This window comes from Primulina eburnea, chromosome 8, assembly GCF_022965805.1.
Source record: "Primulina eburnea isolate SZY01 chromosome 8, ASM2296580v1, whole genome shotgun sequence".
NCBI lineage: Eukaryota > Viridiplantae > Streptophyta > Magnoliopsida > Lamiales > Gesneriaceae > Primulina > Primulina eburnea.
In genome coordinates this window covers 3,072,475-3,093,924 of record NC_133108.1, presented here as the reverse complement: position 1 = coordinate 3,093,924, position 21,450 = coordinate 3,072,475, and the positions used below count along the sequence as shown (strand labels likewise).

Below are 21,450 nucleotides of genomic sequence, written 5' to 3'. Positions count from 1 at the left end.
GACATATCTTCAGTCCGATCTTATTCATGAAAAAATATTAAGTTTTTACTTTAACTATTAATCGAATTGACTTATCTCACGAAAAAATATATGTGAAATCGTTTCAGGACAAATATATTATTTTAATTTAACATTAATATGAATCAAGTACATAATGAAAGGAGTGAACCAAACAAAAAGAATGAAAATAAATTTTTTATTTCATTGAGGTTAGAAGGTCCCTACAAAAAGTAATTCTTAGATGTTTCTAAATTCCATTTTGCCCTCAAAAACCAAAAATTCATGTAGTAAGACTAGCCTGCACTAAGTCTGTGAATCCAAAATGGAAAATTTAACCCCAAGAAATTTAGTCTAGCTAATCATGTCAATTGAATGAGAGTTTTCTGAAAGAAACCTAAATCTTCTTTGAGAAACAACACAACACACACTTGGTTATGTTGGTGGAAAGAATCTGTTGAGATTAAATGGCAATGTATAGAATTCTTCATTCCGGTTGTCGCCCCTAAACGTCCTGAACTTTACCCACCAAGGCATCCCTCGATCTTTTTTCGACTTCTCTACCTCTATTGTGTTGTCGAGAAATACAGCGACAAGTAATCCCACAGTTGCAGGAGATGTGAATATGGCATTCAAAAACGCGTTAAACTGCAAAAACATGAACAAGGCGTGGTTGTTGGATGTAGAAGGAAGACGTGTATGATCATGGAATAAGAATACATGAGGGAGATTATTGTAGGATCTAGTCCTTGCCATTGCCAATGTATCAAAAGCTAGCCATAGCTATTAGCAATTCTGGAACTTAATGTTTTAAATTATATTCCGTCGCAAATGCTTTGTTTGCGATCATGTGCCAAAAATGGAATCACATAGGACAACAATGACAATTGATGCTACCAACAGTTAAAGTGAGTATGAGTAAGATCATTGTAATTTTGAAACAGTAAGGGGTATTTTAGTTTGAAATGTGGAATGTTACCCATCCAGCATTTGTGTGAACCAGTCCATGTGGAGGATGCCAAGTAGTGATCAAAGAATTGAGGAACAGAGATCCCGAGGAACAGTGAGAGACCGGTGATGAACAGGTTCCTCATAGAATTCATGTTAGTGAATTGAAGAAATGATAAGCCGACAGAACCTACAATCAAGCAAGTATAAAAACTCGGAAGTAAACAAACTCGAGAGAAAAAAAGGTGTTATAAAAGATGATATCATACCAACGAGACCGAATAAAACACAGTAGAATGCAGCAAATATTGGGAATGGTATAGATGCAAAAACAGCTCCAAATTTCCCTGCATCCAGCACAAATTAATTTTTGAAGAACAAAAAGTCAAGGGGGTTCCTCGTTTCCGAGAAAGAAAAAGACTGAGTCTGAAATTAGCATTTTCTACGTTCCAAATCTATTGAAGTAAGAATACTGATACTGACCAAAGATGGCAAAGAATATCATGAAGGCAGATGAAATCTGCACAACTCTACGGCTTCCAACTCGAGTTAGTCCAAGAAGTCCCACATTTTCACTGTCAAATGTTTCCAGGGCATTTGTGGCATTAAAATATTCAATAAGAATATCAAATCATAATGAACTAAATACAAGATATTTTTAGTTTCAGACTCTCAATTACTTACACAGATACAGTAGAACCACTGCATGTTCCAAAAAGACCACTGAGCAAAACCCCTATTCCCTGTATTTATATCAATCATCATGAACACAGCCAAAATCTCTATTTCAAATATCAGATCTTTTATAAGTGAAATTAAAGTTGAGTGCAGATTGGCAAACCTGCCAACCAATGCCACGGCTGAGCACATAGGCAGGAGGTGGGGTGGCAATTGCCAGACGAGATGCCGCCTTATAAGCCCCAGTGGACTGCAGATAAAGTTACAATCATAATGTATATACACTTTGTTTTGCATAAAAATTATGGTTCAACACTTATAGTTGTTAGAAAACGACTATGTACTGTTCTTGAATGGAGGTTGATCAATTTTTATCACCACCAGTTGGTGATATGCGATTACCCCATGATATTAAATCGAAAAAGCATAAGATTTCCAACTACTCAAAAATTTTCATCATAACTTTGAAGACATTAGTTTCAACAAGCTTAAATGAATTGTTCCTATTTGACAATAATACAGAATATTTCACACGTGGTAAATTATCATGTCTTAGTTTTTTAAGAAAGGGGCGTATAATTTCCATTTAATGCCTTCCAATTACAGGTAAAAAAAGTTGGAAATACAAAGACCAGATATGTAGTTTGATTGTGATCAATTGCATTAGAGAGAAAAGCAGTAAAATTAAAATTTGCTTTCCAGTTTAGTTGTTGATATCAATCAAATCAAAGAGCTATATGTTAGAATGAAAATTTCAAGTGAACACTTCCCACATTGAGCTTGTACCGAAATTTCAAGGTAGTTTTTTAAACAAAGCTACTAAAACTTCCATCGAGAAGAAAATCTTCAATCAATACCTCAACCATTGAGACAAGAACAGCAGACATCATGGCGAAGGCGTGACCAGCTGCAAAAGTCGGTGGCCCCCACTGAAGAGGATAAGGGAACTTGAACCTTAGACAATTGAAAAATACTGTTAGATTCATCGGAGACATAAGCCAGAGATTTAACAGAATGTTTATTTGTGTTTATACAACCATGGAGCTGTGGATATAAGGTTGGATCTGTCTGTTCGGCAACTGTACTGAGTAACAATTGGTCTGTTACGGTAGGCTCCACTTGCAGTTAATATGACGGAGTATACCCAAATAACAGTGACACAAACCAATACTGGAAATCGTTCAAAGATGGGGAAGTCCCTTAATGGTTTAACTTGTTTAAGATACTGTAATTGAAACTGTTAGTTGCATTGTTGTCAAGAAAAGAAGGCATAATTGCACAGTGCTTCTGATGTTCAAGATTTACTCACTTGTGACAATCCAATAACCAATAAAAGGGCTGGTAGGCCAATTTCTATACAATTCCCCATCTGTAAATTAAAAAACAGGTGGTCAGATAATAATTAGATACAGGGGATCCTGTAACTAATCATGTTTTGCTTGCATTTCTATGAGAGATTTGTAAAATGCAGGTGCAATCTATGCATCATGGTCATTTTTTGTGTCAAAAAAATGTCATAGAAAGTAAAGATACAAGAAGTTAGTGTCTCTACTTTTGTTAAAGCATTAACAACTTTTTAAGCATAAATCGATGGTTCAAATCTTAGTCTTCCCATTTCAGATATTTATAGTCCAAAACGGGAGTGAATACTATAATTTTTTTTAAAAATCGCTACTCATATGTGCTTAAGCATGCTGTAAATTGAGCTTACACGGCAAGCCCCAAATCAAGTAGAGCAAATGATATTTAAGGACACGTAGGGCAAGTTCAGAATCTAGAGTCCATTTTTTCGCTTCAAATTTTGTTTTAGGCAATTCTGAGACAAGAATGAAATCTGGAAAGTTAAATTTAAACTGGCATTTATAAAACATAAAGATGAAATATTCTATATAATCCATAAAGATGAAGTATAAATATGAATGATAGTAAGTTACCGCAGGAAAGCCCCGTTGAAATAATCCCAAACCAACCAATCCAACGACAGGTGCCATTCCAAGAGGACTGAAAAATCTGTTAAATATGAAAAATAAATAATATTTCACATTGAAGTAGAACTTGTTTATTTCGTCTTTCTGACATTTGGCTATCAACAATATACCGTGAAAAGAGTCCCCATACTTGGCTGTAGCCAAGAATTATTTGTATGCTTGCAGCAACTATCAGAGCTCCTTGGATAGCTCTCATCGTTTGAATAAATCTCTACAAAGCGTTCGTGAGATATAAAGCAAATTGCATGGCGCCCGCAATGACATAAACGCAGAACATTAGGACTTAAAAAATGGGGAATCAGGATTATCCACAAAAAAAAAAACAAATGGTACTTGGTACTTACAACATGAGGCTCATTAATCTTTTGCAGTGATGAATCATTAATAATATATGCTATAGGAATGACATATGCGAATGACCCCCCAACAACGGCAGGTAACCTCGTTCCAAAGAGCGTTTGAAGAAGTGTGTTTATGCCAGCTACAAAAAGCAATGTTTGTATGACACGTGCTTTGTCGCCCTGTTTGATCAGCAACACATTATTTGGTTACGGAATCAATGCCCAAAGCAATCCATTAGGCATGGGATTTTAATTAAATTCTGAAAATAGTTACATGAACAAATTCTAGAAAGATATTCAGTAGCTACATTAACAATAGAATCAAGATTTGTCATTTTGAATTTGACGAAATTTTAAAAGCATAAATGAACAACTTACATCAGATCCACCCATCCATGGGACAAGCAATGTTGGGATCATCACACTTGTGCCAAGTACTAATACATAATTCTGAAATGCTAACAAGATGGTTTCAGCTGCAGACAAGAATTTAATAATTCGCATGAGCACATAATGGCCACAGAAAGTCAACCACCATAACCAATCAATCTTATTTTTAACCAAGAGAGATGGACACTGTATCAAATTTTTTGCGTTCAACAATTGCAGGGCAATAATTCTCAAAATTCCATCATTTAACATTGTTAACAAGAAGGCCTCGAGAGCCAACATTATGAGTTTCAGAGGTTTTGCTTCTTGAACTCAATCCTTGCCAACTAAAGGACTCCAAAAGTTATACTTCATGTTCAAGAGAATAGTTTCACCCAACAATTGGCAAATATTTGAAAAGCCAGATTTTTCAAATCTTTGGCACTTTAATTTCGCTACACAAGAAAACAAATAAGACATCTTGAAATAAATGTAAGGGTCATGCTACATGTATAACGTTGGTTATATATTGGGTTACAAAGTGCATTTGAACCGGCAAAACTATCTTAAATGTCATTTCCTTGAGTCATTTTAATGATTCAAATTAACACCCATGATATCCGGCTTTACTTGAGAATTTGAGGATAATTCAAAGATGACCCAAAGATTTTAAAGACCCTCGCATTCAAGGATTATCAACGTCTCTAATAACTTCCTTTCATTACTCTGTTTGATCCACACCAAAAAATTCTCTACATTCTTGATTGCGGCGTCCCAAAGTCCTTTTTTCCCTTTCAAGACCTCTCATTTTTCATGTTAAAAAAATAATGAACCAGAACTTCTTAGCATGATCCAGTTTAGGAAGAATGAACTAGATTTTTTTCCCTAATTATAGTAAAGAAAACACACATTCAAAACATCCTAACTTTCATACATTTGCACACAAATGCCAGGTGATTCCTCGTAAACAGTTGTTATAAGAAAGTTTCGTAAAACAAAATCCACATTTTCATTTGGTCCATCACTCCCAAAAACGTGACGACGCCAGAAACAGAAGTCGTAATTTTAAAAATAAAAATAAAAAGCAGAAAACCATAAACCAACAAAGCTAAAGGTGCTAAAACTCACAGACAAATAATCCACACGACTAAAAATTAAAATAATTAAGCCCCGAAAAAGCTAAAACCTTCAGCATTTATCATCTCTTCTCCCACTCATTGTTCACACAACTGAACACCATTCTCGATTATCTTTCAAAAGAAACCAACTTTTTGAAACAAAACCCAAAAATATTCAGACTTCAAAAAATGACCAAAGGAATCTATTTATAAAGTTTTAGTGATGTGTGAAAAAGAAATTATGCCACATACGCCATGGAGGATTAGAATCAATGCAGTATTCAAGGTCTTGAAGCTGTTCCATGGGAGGGTGTGTAATGTCACCCATTGATAATAAACTCTTTTTTTCCCTCAAGAATCAAAGAATAAAAGTTGGTTCTTTTAGTCTCCGAGAGGGAGAATATGAAAGCAGAAAAAAGAAACAAGAACAAACTAAAGCAGGAGCAACAGCAACAGATAAAAAGTTGAAAAAGTGCAAGTGAAAGAATATATATATACACATACACATTCATATAATAAGTAAATATTAGCTAAAATAAAAAATGACATTGTTTGGTGTGTTTAATATATATATCAACAGAATAATCCTTGTACATATAAATTTAAACGTATAAACATTCGTTTTGAAAAGATTGAATTTTTGGAATAAATCTTTCTGTTTATTATTTATTTGTTTTTTGTTTTACGAAGTGAAGAAACATATATATTTTTTAAAAAAACACACAGTACTCCCACTTTTTTGTTGAGTGTCTCCTGTTCTCATGCGACGATAAGCTTGAGTTTTTGAATTTGTGCCAGATTAGTTACTGTTTTTCGATTCTTTTTCGCCAACCATTTTCTTAAATTATTACCATTTTACAAAACAAATTCAGGCAATCTTTTCTCACAATAAATGCCATTTATTGGTTGAAACCTTAGTATTGGAGGTGCTGGAATAAATCTTATCTGGCACTCATAAATTACAACTAATGCCAAAATCTGACACAATATTTAGCCTTTTTTTATTTTTATTATTTGCATTCCATACATTTGTCATAATAATACATCCTTGCCTGTTTGTGAAATTTTAAACAAATTTTAAAATAAAAAATAATAATCTTCGTAGTATCTTGGGGTAATCCTTTTTGCAAATGAAATTTTTTTAAATTTATTATTAATATTTAAGCTAAAAAAATTTGAAGCTTTCACATTTGTCTAAGAAAAAATATTCCATTGGTCTTGCATTGCAACATTGCATGCATAGTCTTTTATAGTTTTTGATTCACGCCCATGTATAATTACTGTGTCTGGACATAAATAAGTCATTTATCAATCAAATAATGTTTAAAAATATTTTCAGTTGTTTACAGATTAAGAAGTATGTCAATTATAAGACGTTTTCATAGATTTTTTCCATGAAACGAGTCAATCATGTTCATATTTACAATAAAAGTAATCTTTTTAGCGTAAAAGTAAATTTTTTCACAGGTGGCCAAATATAATATATGTTTCACAAAATTGATCAGTGAAACCGTGTTGTATCAGATTAATTGAGTTCATTTATATGGCCGGACTATTTTGAATTAATATCTAACTTGATCAAATAAATCAAGTCAATAATTAATGATATCTAATCATGGATTGAGGGCAATGGAACCAATGCAAATTATATTGAGGATAGGGTTTACTATTTTAGTTAGTGTGTACCGGACTACTGCTCTTGATATGTAATCATATCTTTCATGATATCATATATACATTACTAAGGCTACGTTTGGTTGGAAGGATAGGATAAACTAATGATTAGTACGTAAATGATAAAGAAAATGATTGTGGTAGAATTGTAATATATGGTGTAAAATAATATTATGTTTGGTAAGATTTTTAAATGCAGGATAATTTTGAGTTTTTTGATGAAAAGACGAAATTGTCCTTCCCCTTCGCGAAGGCGGCGGCCGGAAATGGTCTGCCGGAAAAGGTCGGCGAGTGAGATGGCTGGAAACGATTGTCGGAAAATTACCGACGGATTCTAAAAAAATCGTCGCAAATAGGACGGTTTTTGAGACACCGTCGCCGATCTTGTTTAGATCGGCGACGGTGTCTCAAAAACCGTCACTATTTGCGACGGTTTTTCAGACCGTCGCTAACCGGATGAGAGGGTAAAATAGGAAAAGGTACGTCGGATACAAAGCCTGACTAATAATAATGAGTTGGGCCATGGGTTTATTTAAGCCAACCTTGTACAGGATAGTCCATTGCATAGGGGATTGGGTGGGTTTAGTTAAAAACCAACCAAGCAATGGATTGTGAGGGACAAACTTAAACAATCATCCCTAATCACCCAAACCAAACACTACCTAACAGTGTTATTCTACTGCTGAGAGTGGTTTATTTCACCACTCTAAATCGGTACATCCAGATCTAATACATAGGTTGTTGAATGTGAGTATCGATTGAGCTATTACAATAAAAGGTGCATATTTAGTGGGTGTATCAATTGAGCTAATTATTTGACATGAATGTACTAGGTTTGAATGCTGAAGAATATGGTAGATATTGTAATAAATACTGTAATAGATGTAATTGTATGGACAAAAGATCAAAATAGGCCCATGGACATTACGATTTTAGTTTAACTTGCGGTGATACTATAGTCAATATAAATTCCATGTCTTCGAATTATTATTATTTTTTATGCAGGAAATTTCTTTTTATAATCATGAATCCCAAGTATATGTAACAGTGATAATTTACATCATAGGATCTCGTTAAAATGATTTCCTATTTTCTACAAGAAAGTTCTTCAGAAACTAATTCGTTCGTACATACATATATATAACGAATTAGTACATATATATATATATATATATATATGATAAAAATTTATATGAGACAGTCTTACAGATCGTATTTTGTGAGACAGATCTCTTATTTGGGTCATCCATAAAAAAATATTACTTTTTATACTAAGAGTATTACTTTTTATTGTGAATATCGATAAGGTTGACCCGTCTCACAGATTAAGATCCGTGAGACGATCTCACATGAGACACGCTCTATTTCTAAATACAAAATTATTGAATGAAATAAAAAATTCATATTTCGACCGCATCCCTTTAAGGAAAAAAATTGTATGAGGCGGTCTCATGGGTCGTATTTTGTGAGACAGATATCTTATTTGGGTCATCCATGAAAAAGTAAAATTTTTTATGCTAAGAGTATTATTTTTTATTGTGAATATCGGTAAGATTGACCTGTCTCACAAATAAAAATTCGTAAGATCATCTCATAAGATAATTACTCTCCCTTTAAATTCATCTCAAAATTACCAAAAAAAAAAAAAAAATGAAAAGAAGTTACGAAATGACAACAACAAGAATTTCCAACATTGAACATATTCTAAAAAACCGTGTTTCACCATTATTTAAAACATGTCAGGATAAAGTCTTTCGTTGCACAAAAAATGTTCCTTGAGTTGAAAATACATTTTTTTATTATATCTAGAAAATGCAAAACTTATGAGAGACGGTCTTACGAGTCGTATTTGTGAGATGGATCTCTTATTTGGGTCATCCATTAAAAAGTATTACTTTTAATGCTAAGAGTATTATTTTTATTGTGAATATGGGTAGGATTGACCCGTCTCACAGATTAAGATCCGTGAGACGGTCTCACATGAGAACCACTCCCTAGAAAAAATATAATAGTAATTAGAATATGAGAAGGGAAATATTGAAGAAAATCGTCAAATTTTGTTTGAATTAATGGATTTCTAATGTGTTCAAATATATTTTTGTATTTAGAAAATTAAGACCATAAACTTCAAACTCAACTATCACATATTTATGATATTTAACATTAATAATGATATTTTTCAAATTTACCTGATGACCCCTAGGTTTAGCACATATGGCCCACCTCTGCAGGACCCCAGCCCATCAAAGGGATAGAGAGCTATACCCACAGTCCCTAGCTCACAATCCCGAGCCCATCCAGGGGTCAGGAATTCTGGACCCTAATAAGGAAAAGAAAGGCGAAGATATGTTCATCAAAAGATAAGAGACCCAATAAATGCGGGATACACGTAAATCGAGACAAGATAAGAATAGAGTCCTAGCCGCCATCGAGCTAGAGTTCTAGTGTTTGAAATCCTTTATCCCAAGGGAAGATCGTATCTCCAAAGAAGTTCTACCCTAGCAGGAAAGCTCATCCCCCTTTTATAAATATCAGGTCTTGGCATACGGTTTGATCCATAGACACTCTATTATTCACTTAACATTATTATATTACGCCCTTAAGTATGTTCTACGAACTGACTTAAGCATGGGAGGGGCTAAGCCGAAAAATTCTCTGGTGCCCTATAACCCTGTTTCTATTTGTGCAGAGCCCAGGATTCCGACCGGACCAATCAGCTGTGACGATTTGAAGACTCGCTCTCCAAACCGAGCTCGAAATAAAATTTTGGTATCATCGATTGGCGTCGTCTATGGGAAATTGAAAAAAGAGAGAAGATGGTGAATGTTGAAGATATGATCAATGGAAGTCAAGGAGATGAGAATACTATATGGTCATCATATATTTTGGATTCACAATCCATTAATCCCCATTTTTTTAGATTTTGATTCGAATTCTTGTCGTATTAATTTTTTTTTATCAGGGTTCACCATATTATAAAAAATTGACATAGATCAATATTTTAAATTAAATGATAAAACATTTATCATCTCTAAATTCCAAAAAAAATTATAATAATTATTATTTTATTTCAATAAAAATAAGAAGGCGCAGGTAAAATATCCGTGTGCCTTAATTTGTAAGCTTCCGAATATTTATTTGATGCTGCCCAAGTAGAGAGTGTGTGTGTGTATATATATATATATATATATATATATATATATATATATATATATATATATATCCCAATCGTGGAAGCGCACACGTCACCGTCACACACACAATCTCACACAGTGGACGTGTATATGATTGGTTCTATACATACACTTTTTGCCTGTATTATTTTCTGAATGAATATTAATGCACGCTCTGATCAATACGCGTGCTCCGATTTTTGATTTGTTTAATGACATTTGGCGGTGGTTTCTGTTTTCTGGAATGTGCATCCAGCAATTTTCATGGAATTCCGCTGATAAGTTTCAATCATCGCACGTTTCCTCGGGTATTCATGCATTTGGTGTGTTTTTTTGGTTGGAAATTTTCATTTTTGTTGAATTTGTTCGAAATGTAATTCACTTGATGGAACTGTGGCTGCAGGAAATTTGAGAGAGAAGCTGGGATTAAGGTGTCATTTTGATGGAGAAGGACGACGATAAGGGCCGTTGCATCTTTCCGTTGACTAGCCTACAAATTGGGTAGGATTTTTGTTTATTTTATGTTTTCTTTGGTGTCGGAATGCTTTGGTTGTCAACTTCTTTGTGTGTGAATGGAGGTTGCTTTCTCCGTTGACGGCGTAACATACAAAATTCTCTGTATCGTCGGCGCTAACACCTGTGCTTGTTTATGAGATTATTTTTTCGTGATGCTATAGTTGCGGTAGGTGGAATGATTTGATGCTTGACCTTGTATGTTGTTGTGTAATGCCTTGCCGAAAGAGTTTTGTTGACATTTGCAGAGGTACCTGAGGAGTGGACATGCTTGCAGATAGTTTTTGCAAACATGACTTTTGTTGACATTTGCAGTTGTACTGAAGCGTTGACATGGTTGCAGATAGGTTTTACTGAGGATGTGAACAATTGCTCTCATTTTAATTGCTCTTTAAAATATTAGATCACGAAGTTTTATGGATTATATAGGTTTTGCATATTGTCAGCAAAACATGCAAACAGACGAGTGCACAGGAGTCTGTTCGGTGTCGACCTATTAAAGTTGTATCCGTGTTTCCTCTCCAGTATGCTCGATTTTGTGAGAAGAGTAATGAGAGATACAGTCCCTAATGCAGGACGATTCTTAGGTCGTGATTTTGCACTTAGATAGCTGTCACAAGGAATGACTTCGAATGGTAAAATTTAAAAACACTCATTTGGACAGCTTTCTCTGAGATAAAGTAATGAAACCAACCCATTGTTAACAAGTAAATGAGTGAAGTCATGACAAGAGATGAGAATGCAAATTTTCCTATGCTACTCAATCTAAGATCATTTGTTAGTTTTGGAGCAATTTCTTGGATGAAATCTTTAATTTCTATCTGCTTAAGAGTGGCAAAAGATTTTGGGAAATTAGATTGGTATTGGGTCATATTACAGGGCCACATGTTCAGGGGTTTATATGCCACGAGACATTTTCTGGGATCATGTTATAGTGGAAAGATTTTCCATTGGAAACAATCTGCCCTCGATGCTAAAGCTTACCGAACTTGAATTAGGAAAAATAAAGTACCAGGAGGTTATGGAAGTCTGATTAGTGTTATCTATTTTTTTTCCTTGGGACGGATTGGCATCTTGATCCAATTCCGGTTTTAGTGGATAAATGTGTGCGCTATCTGAATTTCATGCTGAGCATATTTTCTCTGTTTTCCCTGCACATGCTCAGTTCCATATAGTTCAGCATGCTGGAATATTTTTCGTGAATTATATTGTTTAATTATATACGACGATAGAAATCTTTTATATTTTTTTGTGAATCATTCCCATGTCTTCAAGCACCTAGAGATAATTTTCTATGATGTATTTTAAGTTTGATTGCCAGCTACAACTTGTTCTCAGGGATTTGCAGTCCTACCTTTCACATCTCAGCTTATTTCTGGCCCCTGAAAGCAGAAAACTGTATATTTTGGTGGACAACCGACCTTGGTTGAAAGACCTTGCTTCAAAGCCAACACATTTGTGGCAGTTGATGGTCACCAAGGTTTCTGAAACATCTGTCTGTTTTGAGAAAGATTTAACTTTAAACTTTTATCATATACAATTATAAAAGTAGTTTGTTTGGATATTGTTCAGTCCAGACTGTCACCCTTTGCAAACACTAGAGGGAGGAAGGAGAAAAAAATGACTGGAGAACTTTTAGAGTCGCCGACTTCTTCCACATCAAACACAGGAAAGTCGCGGAACTTCAAAAGGTGGTTCTCATTGATTAATACCGTGACACAATCACAGAAGAGAGCTCTGTTACCTGTAAAGAAGCTGAGGAACTCTTTGATAGCGAACAGCAAGTTGCATAGAACCTTGTATGGCTTTATTGTATTTGAGGTTTCGTGGAGTGATATACGCGGTATAAATTATCTGAATGAGCTACAGGTAGTCAGTGATCTCAGTGATTCATATATGTAGTGCTTGCCTTTTAGTGTACATTTTGAGTATTATTGTGGCGTGTTTTGTTCAGACTGATACATCACTTGCCATAGAGGCTAAAATGATGAGAAGATGGGAATTTGACAGTATAGCACAAGCTGTGAAATGCGTATCTTCGTGGTTCCAGGGAACAAGGAGTGAACAGATTCTGTTGAATGATTATTTGGATGCTGCATCAGGTACGCTTTTCTTAAAGAGAATTTTCCATTTTCTTTGTTCACTCTATTCTTAATATAGAAAACTTCAGGTTTAGATACCTGTGCACTATTACAGTAAGCTGAAAAGGATCTTGCTTTGGCTTCTGTATAATTATAGATTGCTTAATGTGATTTGACTGCTCAGTTATGGCTTTGTAATTCACGTAACTTTTAATTTTTTCCGGATTGCACATTATCTTTTTAAGTTTTACTGAAATCAAGATTGTTGCAGGGGAGGTTTTCCATGATGCTCAAGAAAGTTTTCCAAGGACTACCAAGGCTGATATTGATGGCAGTATTGGTGATATTAGGTGTGCTGGGGATGAATCTCCCTGCAGTTCAAGTAGCAGTTTCAGTGTTTATCCAGCAACAACAGACAATAGCACCAACAGATTACGTACACCCCCTCCTCCCGATGGCCCTTACAAACGAAGGAAAGTAATGAAGTCCATCCTTTTTGACACTGAGTACAATATATATTCTGAAGAAGCAGATGCTGAAACTGTGGAAATATACTCCCAGACATCTGATGAAAGTGACCATGAAGAGATTAACGGGCCTACCATTTACAGGGATGTGTTGATTTTGCTTCGGTTCAATGATCATGATCTCCCTTTCAAGCTAAAGGAGATAATTATGTCGGATTTGCGGTTACTTACTCTACTTGAATCAGGACTTCCAACTTGGGTACTCTTTCTTCAGTCTTACCCAGTGTTTTGCCATCTTTATCGGCCATGGATGTGCCCTTTGGCTAGAGCTTTTTATGTGCTGATCTCAATTATCACTGTCCTAATTGGATTCTACGATTTGTACAAAAATGTGCCTCTGCTTAAAACAACAGCATCTCATTTGTTTGGACCTCTTTTTGATTGGATTGAAACATGGGAAATGATTTCAAGAATTAAGTACTTGGGAACAATGTTATTTTTTCATAATTTTCAGAAGGCCGTTAAGTGGTTTCTAATGGTTATGCGAGCTGTACGGTCATTTCTTTCTGTTTTCACAGAACCAATGACTGGACCTTTTTCTGAGTTCTTGGATTTATTTCTTCCTCTCTGGAGTGTGTTTGTAGAACTGGCGGAGAGTACCTTCTCCATAACTTGGATGGTTGTTGAGTCTTCTTTCACAATGATAAGTGATATTATAGATATTCTACTGCTTCCAATATGGTATCTCGTAGTGATGCTATGGACTGTTGGTAAGTAAACCGACTGACTTGACTCTTGAGACAAACATGTCATAAATATTCTTTTGGATGCAGTGTCTGATTATGTTTGATATCTTATTTTTTATATATTGTATTACTTATTTTTTATGCATTGTATTGATTGCAGCAACATCTATTCTATACCCTATTTTCTGGATTTTGGGGGAAATACTTTATACTCCATTTCGGCTGGTTCTTGGATTCTGTAGCCTTTTGACGGTGTTATGTACATGTATGTATGAAATGGTTGGCGATCTATGGCTGTTTGTGAGCAGCATCTTTCAGTTTAGCAGAGGTGTTGAGTCAACAGTTAGCTCATATGAGGTTTCAATGTTCCGTTCTCTCTGGAATGACCTTTTCTCCCAGGTTTCAATGTTTATTGTAAAATTTCACCAGCTAATTACATTCACATGTATGTTGCTTAATCATCTATTTTTTCATTTCAGATTTTTCGTGCTCTGCGAAGTATTCTCAACGGTTTAGTGGCCTTCTTCACTATATGCAACAGACATCGCCTAAGGTATGATTTCAGTGTATTGGCTATCAGCTATTTCCAGTTATAAACAAGTTGGTTGCGCAGTTTGTGGACAGTACCTTAATGGCCTTCTGAAAGTTATGAATGTCGTGGAAGGTGGATACACTTACCGGTTTTAGATCCCATAATAGTCCATTCAAAGACAGCAACAAATGTTGATAATGATGATGGTACAGCAAAGTGTCATCTTAACTTTGTGTCGAAAGGTGATGTGAATGAATGACTAATGTGGAGAGTGGTTCGTTCTTATGTCTCATTCTCTTGGTCAAAATAAAAGCTGAAACACCATTGAGATAGTGGCGTGTGTGGGGGAGAAGGTTAAAATAAAGCTAGTATTCCCCATAGGAGCCTATAAGTATCATGTACTAGGGCATTCCAGGCATACGTGGGAGGGGCGTAAATCACCTTGAAAGTTTGACTTGGCTTTAGACACCGTAAATGATGTAGTCGAATGGATTTGTCTTAATCCAGATACTTGTGTTTTTTAGTGCATTGTTATACAACTAAGCAAAGAAGTTATTATGATAAAGTACATATGTCATCTTAAAGTCATGTGGAGAAAGTTTTCCCGTGTATGATTAACAAATCTCTATTGATACAATAACTTCTTCTTTGATGGTGTTTGATTATTTTTATAGGTGAGTTGAGTCGAAATAGCTCGAGCTTTTAGGGTAGCTTACAGCTGATTTGTTATTTCTCTTTATGTTGATTAACTTGTGTACATACCTTTTCCGTTCCTGGATTTATTTGTACTCTTTTTGGATCTTTGTCAATAACCTTACATTTTGAACTTGTCTCAATGGATTTTATAACAGCATCTATAATCATAGCATGGAATTCATTCAAAAATTGCCACATGCTTCCATGAAAGTACAGTGTGAAGAAAAATGTCCCAACCAATGGACTTCTGAAGCTCAAACAACTGTAAGTCGTTCCGTGAAATGCCATCGTTTTTTCATACTTGTTTCACTGGAGGGGTTAGTCACTCAACACACCCCACCAAAAAACTTTTATGTTGGCATGCAAGCACCCTACTGGATTTCGTCTGATGGACAATGCTCCTCCAAAATTTTTAGCTGACACCTATCCCCATTAGAATGACCAAGTAGACGTTGGGCTATCTGACATCAATTTTCACTCGTGGTTTTTTTTTTTACAGCCTAGAGGTTGGAAAGCTACTCATCACAAAATGAAGTCCAAGTAGTTTAATTGACTCACACGAAGGTTTTTAAAGGGATAAACAAACATTTACACCGGCTAGTATCATCTGTACACATGAATGGCTGCTCCCCAGAGATCAAAGAGTGAATAATTTCTGTAGTCTGTTAGCGATGAGTACATAGTAGATTACATAAAGGTAATACCTTTTTATTTTCACCATTCAATTTCTCAATTCCTGGTGTCGTCGTCAAGATTTTTTCCGGCCGGAGTAGAAATTTCCCGATAACTGTAGGCTTCTCTCTTCATTCCTCTCACAGCAGTTACTGTGTAATCATTTTTACTGATGTGTATTCATTATCATGTATATGTATTTAAATTAACAGTAGTGACATTTCTATTTAGGACTTCCTTGTACTTATACCATAGATGGACGCAGTTATGAATAAATATATATTATTGGTTGGCTGTTCAGTTACTGTGTAATTATCTTTCTTGAAGTGTGTTCATTATCTTGTATACGTATTTAAATTTTTAATGTTGGAGATATTTCTCTTTAGTATCTTAAATGTATCAAATAGAAAAGCATATCATCACGTTAAAATTAGTTAGCACTTAATATTAAGGTGGTATTTACATCGTAAATATATATATCTAGAATGTAGTTTGGATTTTTCATTTTCTTTTTAAGTATTGTGGTTAGAGGATTTGGATTTAGTAGAATTCATGCTAGGAAGGCATGCTGCATTACCTTTGGCGGGAAATTATCCGCCAGCATTTGAAGAAAAAAATTGAAATAAATTCATATTGAGATGAATTTTATATATAAAGGTAATTACTAGTTGTAAATTTCAAATTCATTGTAAAATAATTTTCTTTAAACAAATCAATAAATTTGTTATTATGTGTTTAAATTTTTTAACTTCAAATCCTTGAATTCAAATACAACTTTATGTCCTTCGTTCCATGTTCTACGTCCACTCTTTGTTTTTAACTCTTTTATTTTTTAGCATTTAAAGGAAACAAAATCTTTTTTTTTTTTTAGCAATTAAAGGAAACAAAATCTTTATGACTAGAAAAAGACACTAAAAGTCATATTAATTTGCATATTGTAATTATTTTTATTAAAATATAATCGTTTCATATTATACTGTCCGATGTGATTTACCCCAAAAAGACTAATAAGATTTAAATGCAAATTTCTAAAAATCGGATGACATTTCAATGAAATGGTCAAAATACTATTAGACCTGCAAAAATCATCAAAATTGTAAGATGACGTGTCTTTTCCCCATTGGCGCAACACACGTAGCAAGATCACTAAAATTAACTCAGCCGAAATCATGTCTCAATTTCATTTGGGAGCTAACAACAGAAGCAAGCCAACAAATACAATGCATAAATCGCTACTGATTCAGTTGTTACTGTTTTCTGTAGTGGAGCTGATTGCAAATGGCGTTTACGGATTGTACGGGCCTTCGTCCCCCGTTCTTCAGTTGAACCCAAACAATTTCCAATCCAAGGTCTAGAGTATGCTCTGATTCACGCGTGATTTGGTGTGTCCGGAATTGTGTGTTTGTGATATTGTGATGATATGACAGCTTAGTCGGCTTCTGTATTTTGGGGGGACTTCGTTTATGTCGATGGAATTAAGGAGTTTGGACTTCAGAGTGAAGGGTTTTGTGATGGATTTTGGAATTCTTCATTTGCGGTTCTTTTCGACGAAATGTGATTAAAATGATGGATCATATGAGAAATGGAAGGATTTAAATTCATCTGGAACAGTTTGCTTGAAATTCTATACCGTTTCAGAACCAAAGGTTGACAAGCGGTTTGATCCGAAGTCGCGGATAATTTGATCAGTCAACTGCTTGTCATTTTTCATTCCCATTTACGATTTGTTGTTGATTTTTGCTCAGACCCTTCAAAATCCCATTTTTAGGTCTTTTTACTCAGTTTTTCTATCACGTGGAGTCTCGACCAGCGACCTCGTGTTTTAAACTTTCACAAATTATTGGTATAAATGTAATGCAGGTTGTAAATTCAAATCGTATTGTGTTGGTTGAGTTCTTCGCACCTTGGTGTGGTCATTGTCAACAATTGACACCAACTTGGGAGAAGGCGGCTAGTGTCCTGAAAGGTGTAGCAACTGTGGCCGCTCTGGATGCCGATGCTCACAAGTCACTTGCTCAGGTACCTTCTTGTTGAGTGTGATGGTCTTTATGCTAGTGGCTTATTTAAAGAACTTCAACTAACGAGGAACTATATTTCTCCTTGTCAGCAAAGGTTAATTTTTAAAAATAGAAAAAGTTGAGTATTCCGTCTATTAAGGAGCATGTCAATTTCACAATTTGTGCGTCAGGTAAAATATGCCATGTTACTTCCAAACCATACCAATCATATTTGTAGTGCTAGGCTATGAAGCAATGGAGACCAAATTTTGTTATTTTCCAACTTGCTATCTGACTCATGACGGTTCTCGCCGAATAAGCTACACGATTTTGTTGCTGTTTTTGTCTCTATGAAACTTCTTTTGTTTTGTTTCTCTAGGTTTTTACCTGAGTTATTTTCTGCTAACTATGTTAATTTTCTCCCTTGATTGCTGATTATTATATTGTGATCTCACTAAATCAACATAAATTAGCCTGGTTTTCTCTGATGTTGCGATCTTTCATCCTTTCCATGTTCTAAAGGAATATGGAATTAGAGGTTTTCCAACTATAAAGGTCTTTGCCCCGGGGAAACCCCCTGTAGATTACCAAGGAGCTCGGGATGTCAAGTCCATTGCGGAATTTGCACTGCAGCAGGTAAAGTGACTCTTGTAACTACTCATGATTTTATTATTAATTTTCGTATTTATTGATCTCTTCCATTTTTCCCTTTTACTGGAAGCAGTATAATGCTATCAGCATAGAAGAATCCATAGGGAAAATATCATGCATCTTTTTTTCTCCTCGACGGCCACCTGCTATTTGAACTAAATTTGCAAGATAATCATATGATTTTTCAGGTGTCAAGGTTTTGTGATATTTTGTGATATTTTATTTTAATACAGATCAAAACGCTTTTGAAGGAACGCCTGGATGGGAAGTCAACAGGGGGATCAAGTCAAAAGACAGAACCCAGTGAGTCAGTCGAACTGAATTCGCGTAATTTTGACGAATTGGTACTTAAAAGCAAAGAACTATGGATTGTGGAGTTCTTTGCCCCTTGGTAAGTCAATCCATTTAAGTTGGTAGGTTGATTGGCTATGTGGAATGCCTGCCATTACAGTACACGCTTGACTGGGCAATAAACTAAATTGCTATAGCTATGTATATTGGAGTATATTCCTTGTCATTTATTTTACGAATCAGTTGTTTTTATACTGATGTTTCTCACCCTGGTGGTCAAAGTTAATTACTATTGTACTGTTATGAATATTTTGAGTTAAAACTTTTTGGCTTTTGATCCATTCTCTTACAATGAGGTGCGGACACTGCAAGAAGCTTGCTCCCGAGTGGAAGAAAGCAGCCAGGAATCTCAAGGCCCAGGTGAAATTGGGTCATGTGGACTGTGATGCAGATAAGGTAAGTTTCAAGACGCTACTCAATAGTGATATTGTTTGCCTCATATTCTTTTTCATATTTAAGTTAAAGATAATCACAACGTTGTTGATGGCCGCATCCAGCATGTGCCTTTCCGTATTTAGGTTAAAGATAATCGCAATGTTGTTTATTATGCTCCGCTCCCTATATTGGCCATTGAGTATATCTAGGCCAGAATTTGTGATTAGCAGATTATCTATCCAAAGGTTTGGATTTTGGAATGGTAAACTTTGGTCAAATTTTACCGGGGTGATCGTGATTTCAATATTGTAGTTCAAGATCTCTATCTATTTTCAAATTAAAAGAAGCAGCAATTAAAAGCTAGAAGCATAAATCATTGAACATGACAAGCACATGCAATCAAAATAAGGAGTAGAAAATGAATTTTTATACATTCACTCCTTAACCTGTAGCATTTGAAATTAGTTCACATATGAATTTAAGTCATATCAAACATTACACGTGCCTGTGAAATAATCGTTAAGCTCACCAATCCATTTGGCATCAATGAATTTAATATCTGGCTGGCACTTGAATGTTATGGTTTGCTTTGTATATCATTAATATCAACTATAAGTTAGTGAAACACTGAAGCTGGTTATCCTTAATCATCACTGCTGTCAATGTACTTGTACTGTTGTACATTTGTGCTCATTCATTATGCATCGTCGATCCTTGTAATATAGGGACTATGATAAAGACAACTCAATTTTGACTTGCACTTTAATGTTACAAGTCATTAAGCAGCACATCTCTAACCCGTAAGAGTTTCCAGTCTTTGATGGGCAGATATAACGTACAAGGATTTCCAACAATCTTGGTGTTTGGTGCTGACAAAGACAGCCCCTTCCCATATGAAGGTGCAAGATCAGCCCCAGCAATTGAATCATTTGCCTTGGAGCAGCTGGAAGCAAATGCTGCTCCTCCTGAAGTGACTGAATTGATTAGTCTGGTTATCTATCTTTTTGTCCCTAAACATTTTCCTTTTTTGCACTCTTTTGAAGTTCATGCTACTCAAAGAACTTCAGCATTATCCTCTTTAGGATGTTATGGAAGAGAAATGTGGCACGGCTGCCATCTGCTTTGTTGCCTTCCTCCCTGACATACTGGATTCCAAAGCTGAGGGTAGAAATAAGTACCTTGATCTTTTGTTGTCAGTCGCAGAGAAATTTAGAAAGAGCCCTTACAGGCAAGAAAAAAATACCTTTCTATGTTTTATTGATACCTTTCTATGTTTTATTGAAGAATGCATGAAAAATATATCTAAAACTTGTAGCTTATTGCAAACTTAACCAAAACTAGCGTTTTCACCGATGCTGCAGTTATGTTTGGGCTGCTTCCGGTAAGCAGCCAGATCTTGAGAAGCATGTTGGAGTTGGTGGCTACGGATATCCAGCTATGGTAGCCCTGAATCTAAAGAAGAAAGTATATGCTCCTCTGAAAAGTGCATTCGAGCCTGACCATATTATGTAAGCATTTGTTGAATCTACCCCCCTCTTTATTTCCTCGCTCCTGTGAATTGGGTTTATGTTCTTTCATTTTCTCAGAGAGTTTGTCAAAGAAGCGGGACGTGGTGGAAAGGGCAATCTGCCTATGCAAGGTGACCCGACGATTGTGAAGACTGAAGCATGGGATGGCAAAGATGTGGAAGTTATTGAAGAAGACGAATTCTCCCTCGAAGAACTGATGGCAACTGAGGATTAAATACAGTGCTCACTGCATACAGAGGAAGTACGATTTTGATAAAAAGCTGCTTGGTGATGTGAGTTGTAATGTATTGCACTTGCTGTGAGTCAGTCCGCGAATTGCCATTAAAAACTTGGCAAGCTTCAGTTATAGAACTCTTTTTCCTCTAAAAAAGGGAAGGTTCCTGGACTCTCTTCTAAAGCAAACTTAGATGGGGACACACACAAACAGCGTACTAGCTAAACCAAATATTAGAATCTGGTAGTTATGAATAACCTTTGTTCAGCAAACTTATATGGTTTTCCAACTCTAGCAGCCTTGGGAGGCCCATGTAATTTAGACATATTTTCGGTGATAG

The 21,450-nt window shown here is 35.4% G+C and overlaps 3 protein-coding genes across 6 annotated transcripts; 2 read left to right on the top strand and 1 right to left on the bottom strand.

Moving 5' to 3' along the window:
- Positions 1-188: 188 nt before the first annotated feature.
- On the bottom strand, positions 189-5,876 carry LOC140838439 (nucleobase-ascorbate transporter 1-like). Its single transcript, XM_073204734.1, is given in 15 exon segments — positions 189-645; positions 977-1,013; positions 1,015-1,135; positions 1,215-1,292; positions 1,429-1,520; positions 1,630-1,688; positions 1,787-1,873; positions 2,481-2,577; positions 2,661-2,848; positions 2,933-2,992; positions 3,558-3,633; positions 3,722-3,822; positions 3,956-4,132; positions 4,331-4,428; positions 5,692-5,876. Coding segments are annotated over 15 exon segments (1,560 nt in total). The 5' UTR covers positions 5,768-5,876; the 3' UTR covers positions 189-432.
- A 4,500-nt stretch (positions 5,877-10,376) lies between these two features.
- Positions 10,377-16,293, top strand: LOC140838437 (uncharacterized). 4 transcript variants are annotated; one of them, XM_073204731.1, is made up of 10 exons: positions 10,377-10,609; positions 10,690-10,787; positions 12,138-12,279; positions 12,372-12,668; positions 12,754-12,901; positions 13,152-14,117; positions 14,254-14,492; positions 14,573-14,646; positions 15,477-15,585; positions 15,821-16,293. In XM_073204731.1, exons 2-10 carry the CDS (start codon positions 10,729-10,731, stop codon positions 15,863-15,865), a joined length of 2,079 nt encoding a protein of 692 aa, XP_073060832.1. In that variant the 5' UTR covers positions 10,377-10,609; positions 10,690-10,728; the 3' UTR covers positions 15,866-16,293. The 4 variants fall into 4 exon arrangements, with proteins under 4 accessions (XP_073060832.1, XP_073060831.1, XP_073060834.1 ...); XM_073204730.1 differs by having other exon boundaries at positions 10,378-10,594; XM_073204733.1 differs by lacking the exons at positions 10,377-10,609; positions 10,690-10,787 and adding an exon at positions 10,808-11,434 and having other exon boundaries at positions 12,377-12,668.
- An 865-nt stretch (positions 16,294-17,158) lies between these two features.
- On the top strand, positions 17,159-21,281 carry LOC140838435 (protein disulfide isomerase-like 2-3). Its single transcript, XM_073204728.1, has 9 exons — positions 17,159-17,342; positions 17,854-18,012; positions 18,513-18,626; positions 18,875-19,032; positions 19,289-19,388; positions 20,182-20,358; positions 20,450-20,595; positions 20,729-20,875; positions 20,954-21,281. The coding sequence occupies exons 1-9, from the start codon at positions 17,163-17,165 to the stop codon at positions 21,108-21,110; spliced, it is 1,338 nt and encodes a 445-aa protein (XP_073060829.1). The 5' UTR covers positions 17,159-17,162; the 3' UTR covers positions 21,111-21,281.
- Positions 21,282-21,450: the final 169 nt, after the last annotated feature.

Coding starts and splice junctions, on each gene's coding strand:
- LOC140838435 (XM_073204728.1), top strand. CDS start 17,163: ATGTCTCAATTTCATTTGGGAGCTAACAACAGAAGCAAGCCAACAAAT. Junction 19,389..20,181: donor TGGACTGTGATGCAGATAAG/GTAAGTTTCAAG, acceptor AAGAGTTTCCAG/TCTTTGATGGGCAGATATAA. Junction 20,876..20,953: donor TTCGAGCCTGACCATATTAT/GTAAGCATTTGT, acceptor TCATTTTCTCAG/AGAGTTTGTCAAAGAAGCGG.
- LOC140838437 (XM_073204731.1), top strand. CDS start 10,729: ATGGAGAAGGACGACGATAAGGGCCGTTGCATCTTTCCGTTGACTAGC. Junction 10,788..12,137: donor TTGACTAGCCTACAAATTGG/GTAGGATTTTTG, acceptor ACTTGTTCTCAG/GGATTTGCAGTCCTACCTTT. Junction 12,669..12,753: donor ATTATCTGAATGAGCTACAG/GTAGTCAGTGAT, acceptor TGTTTTGTTCAG/ACTGATACATCACTTGCCAT.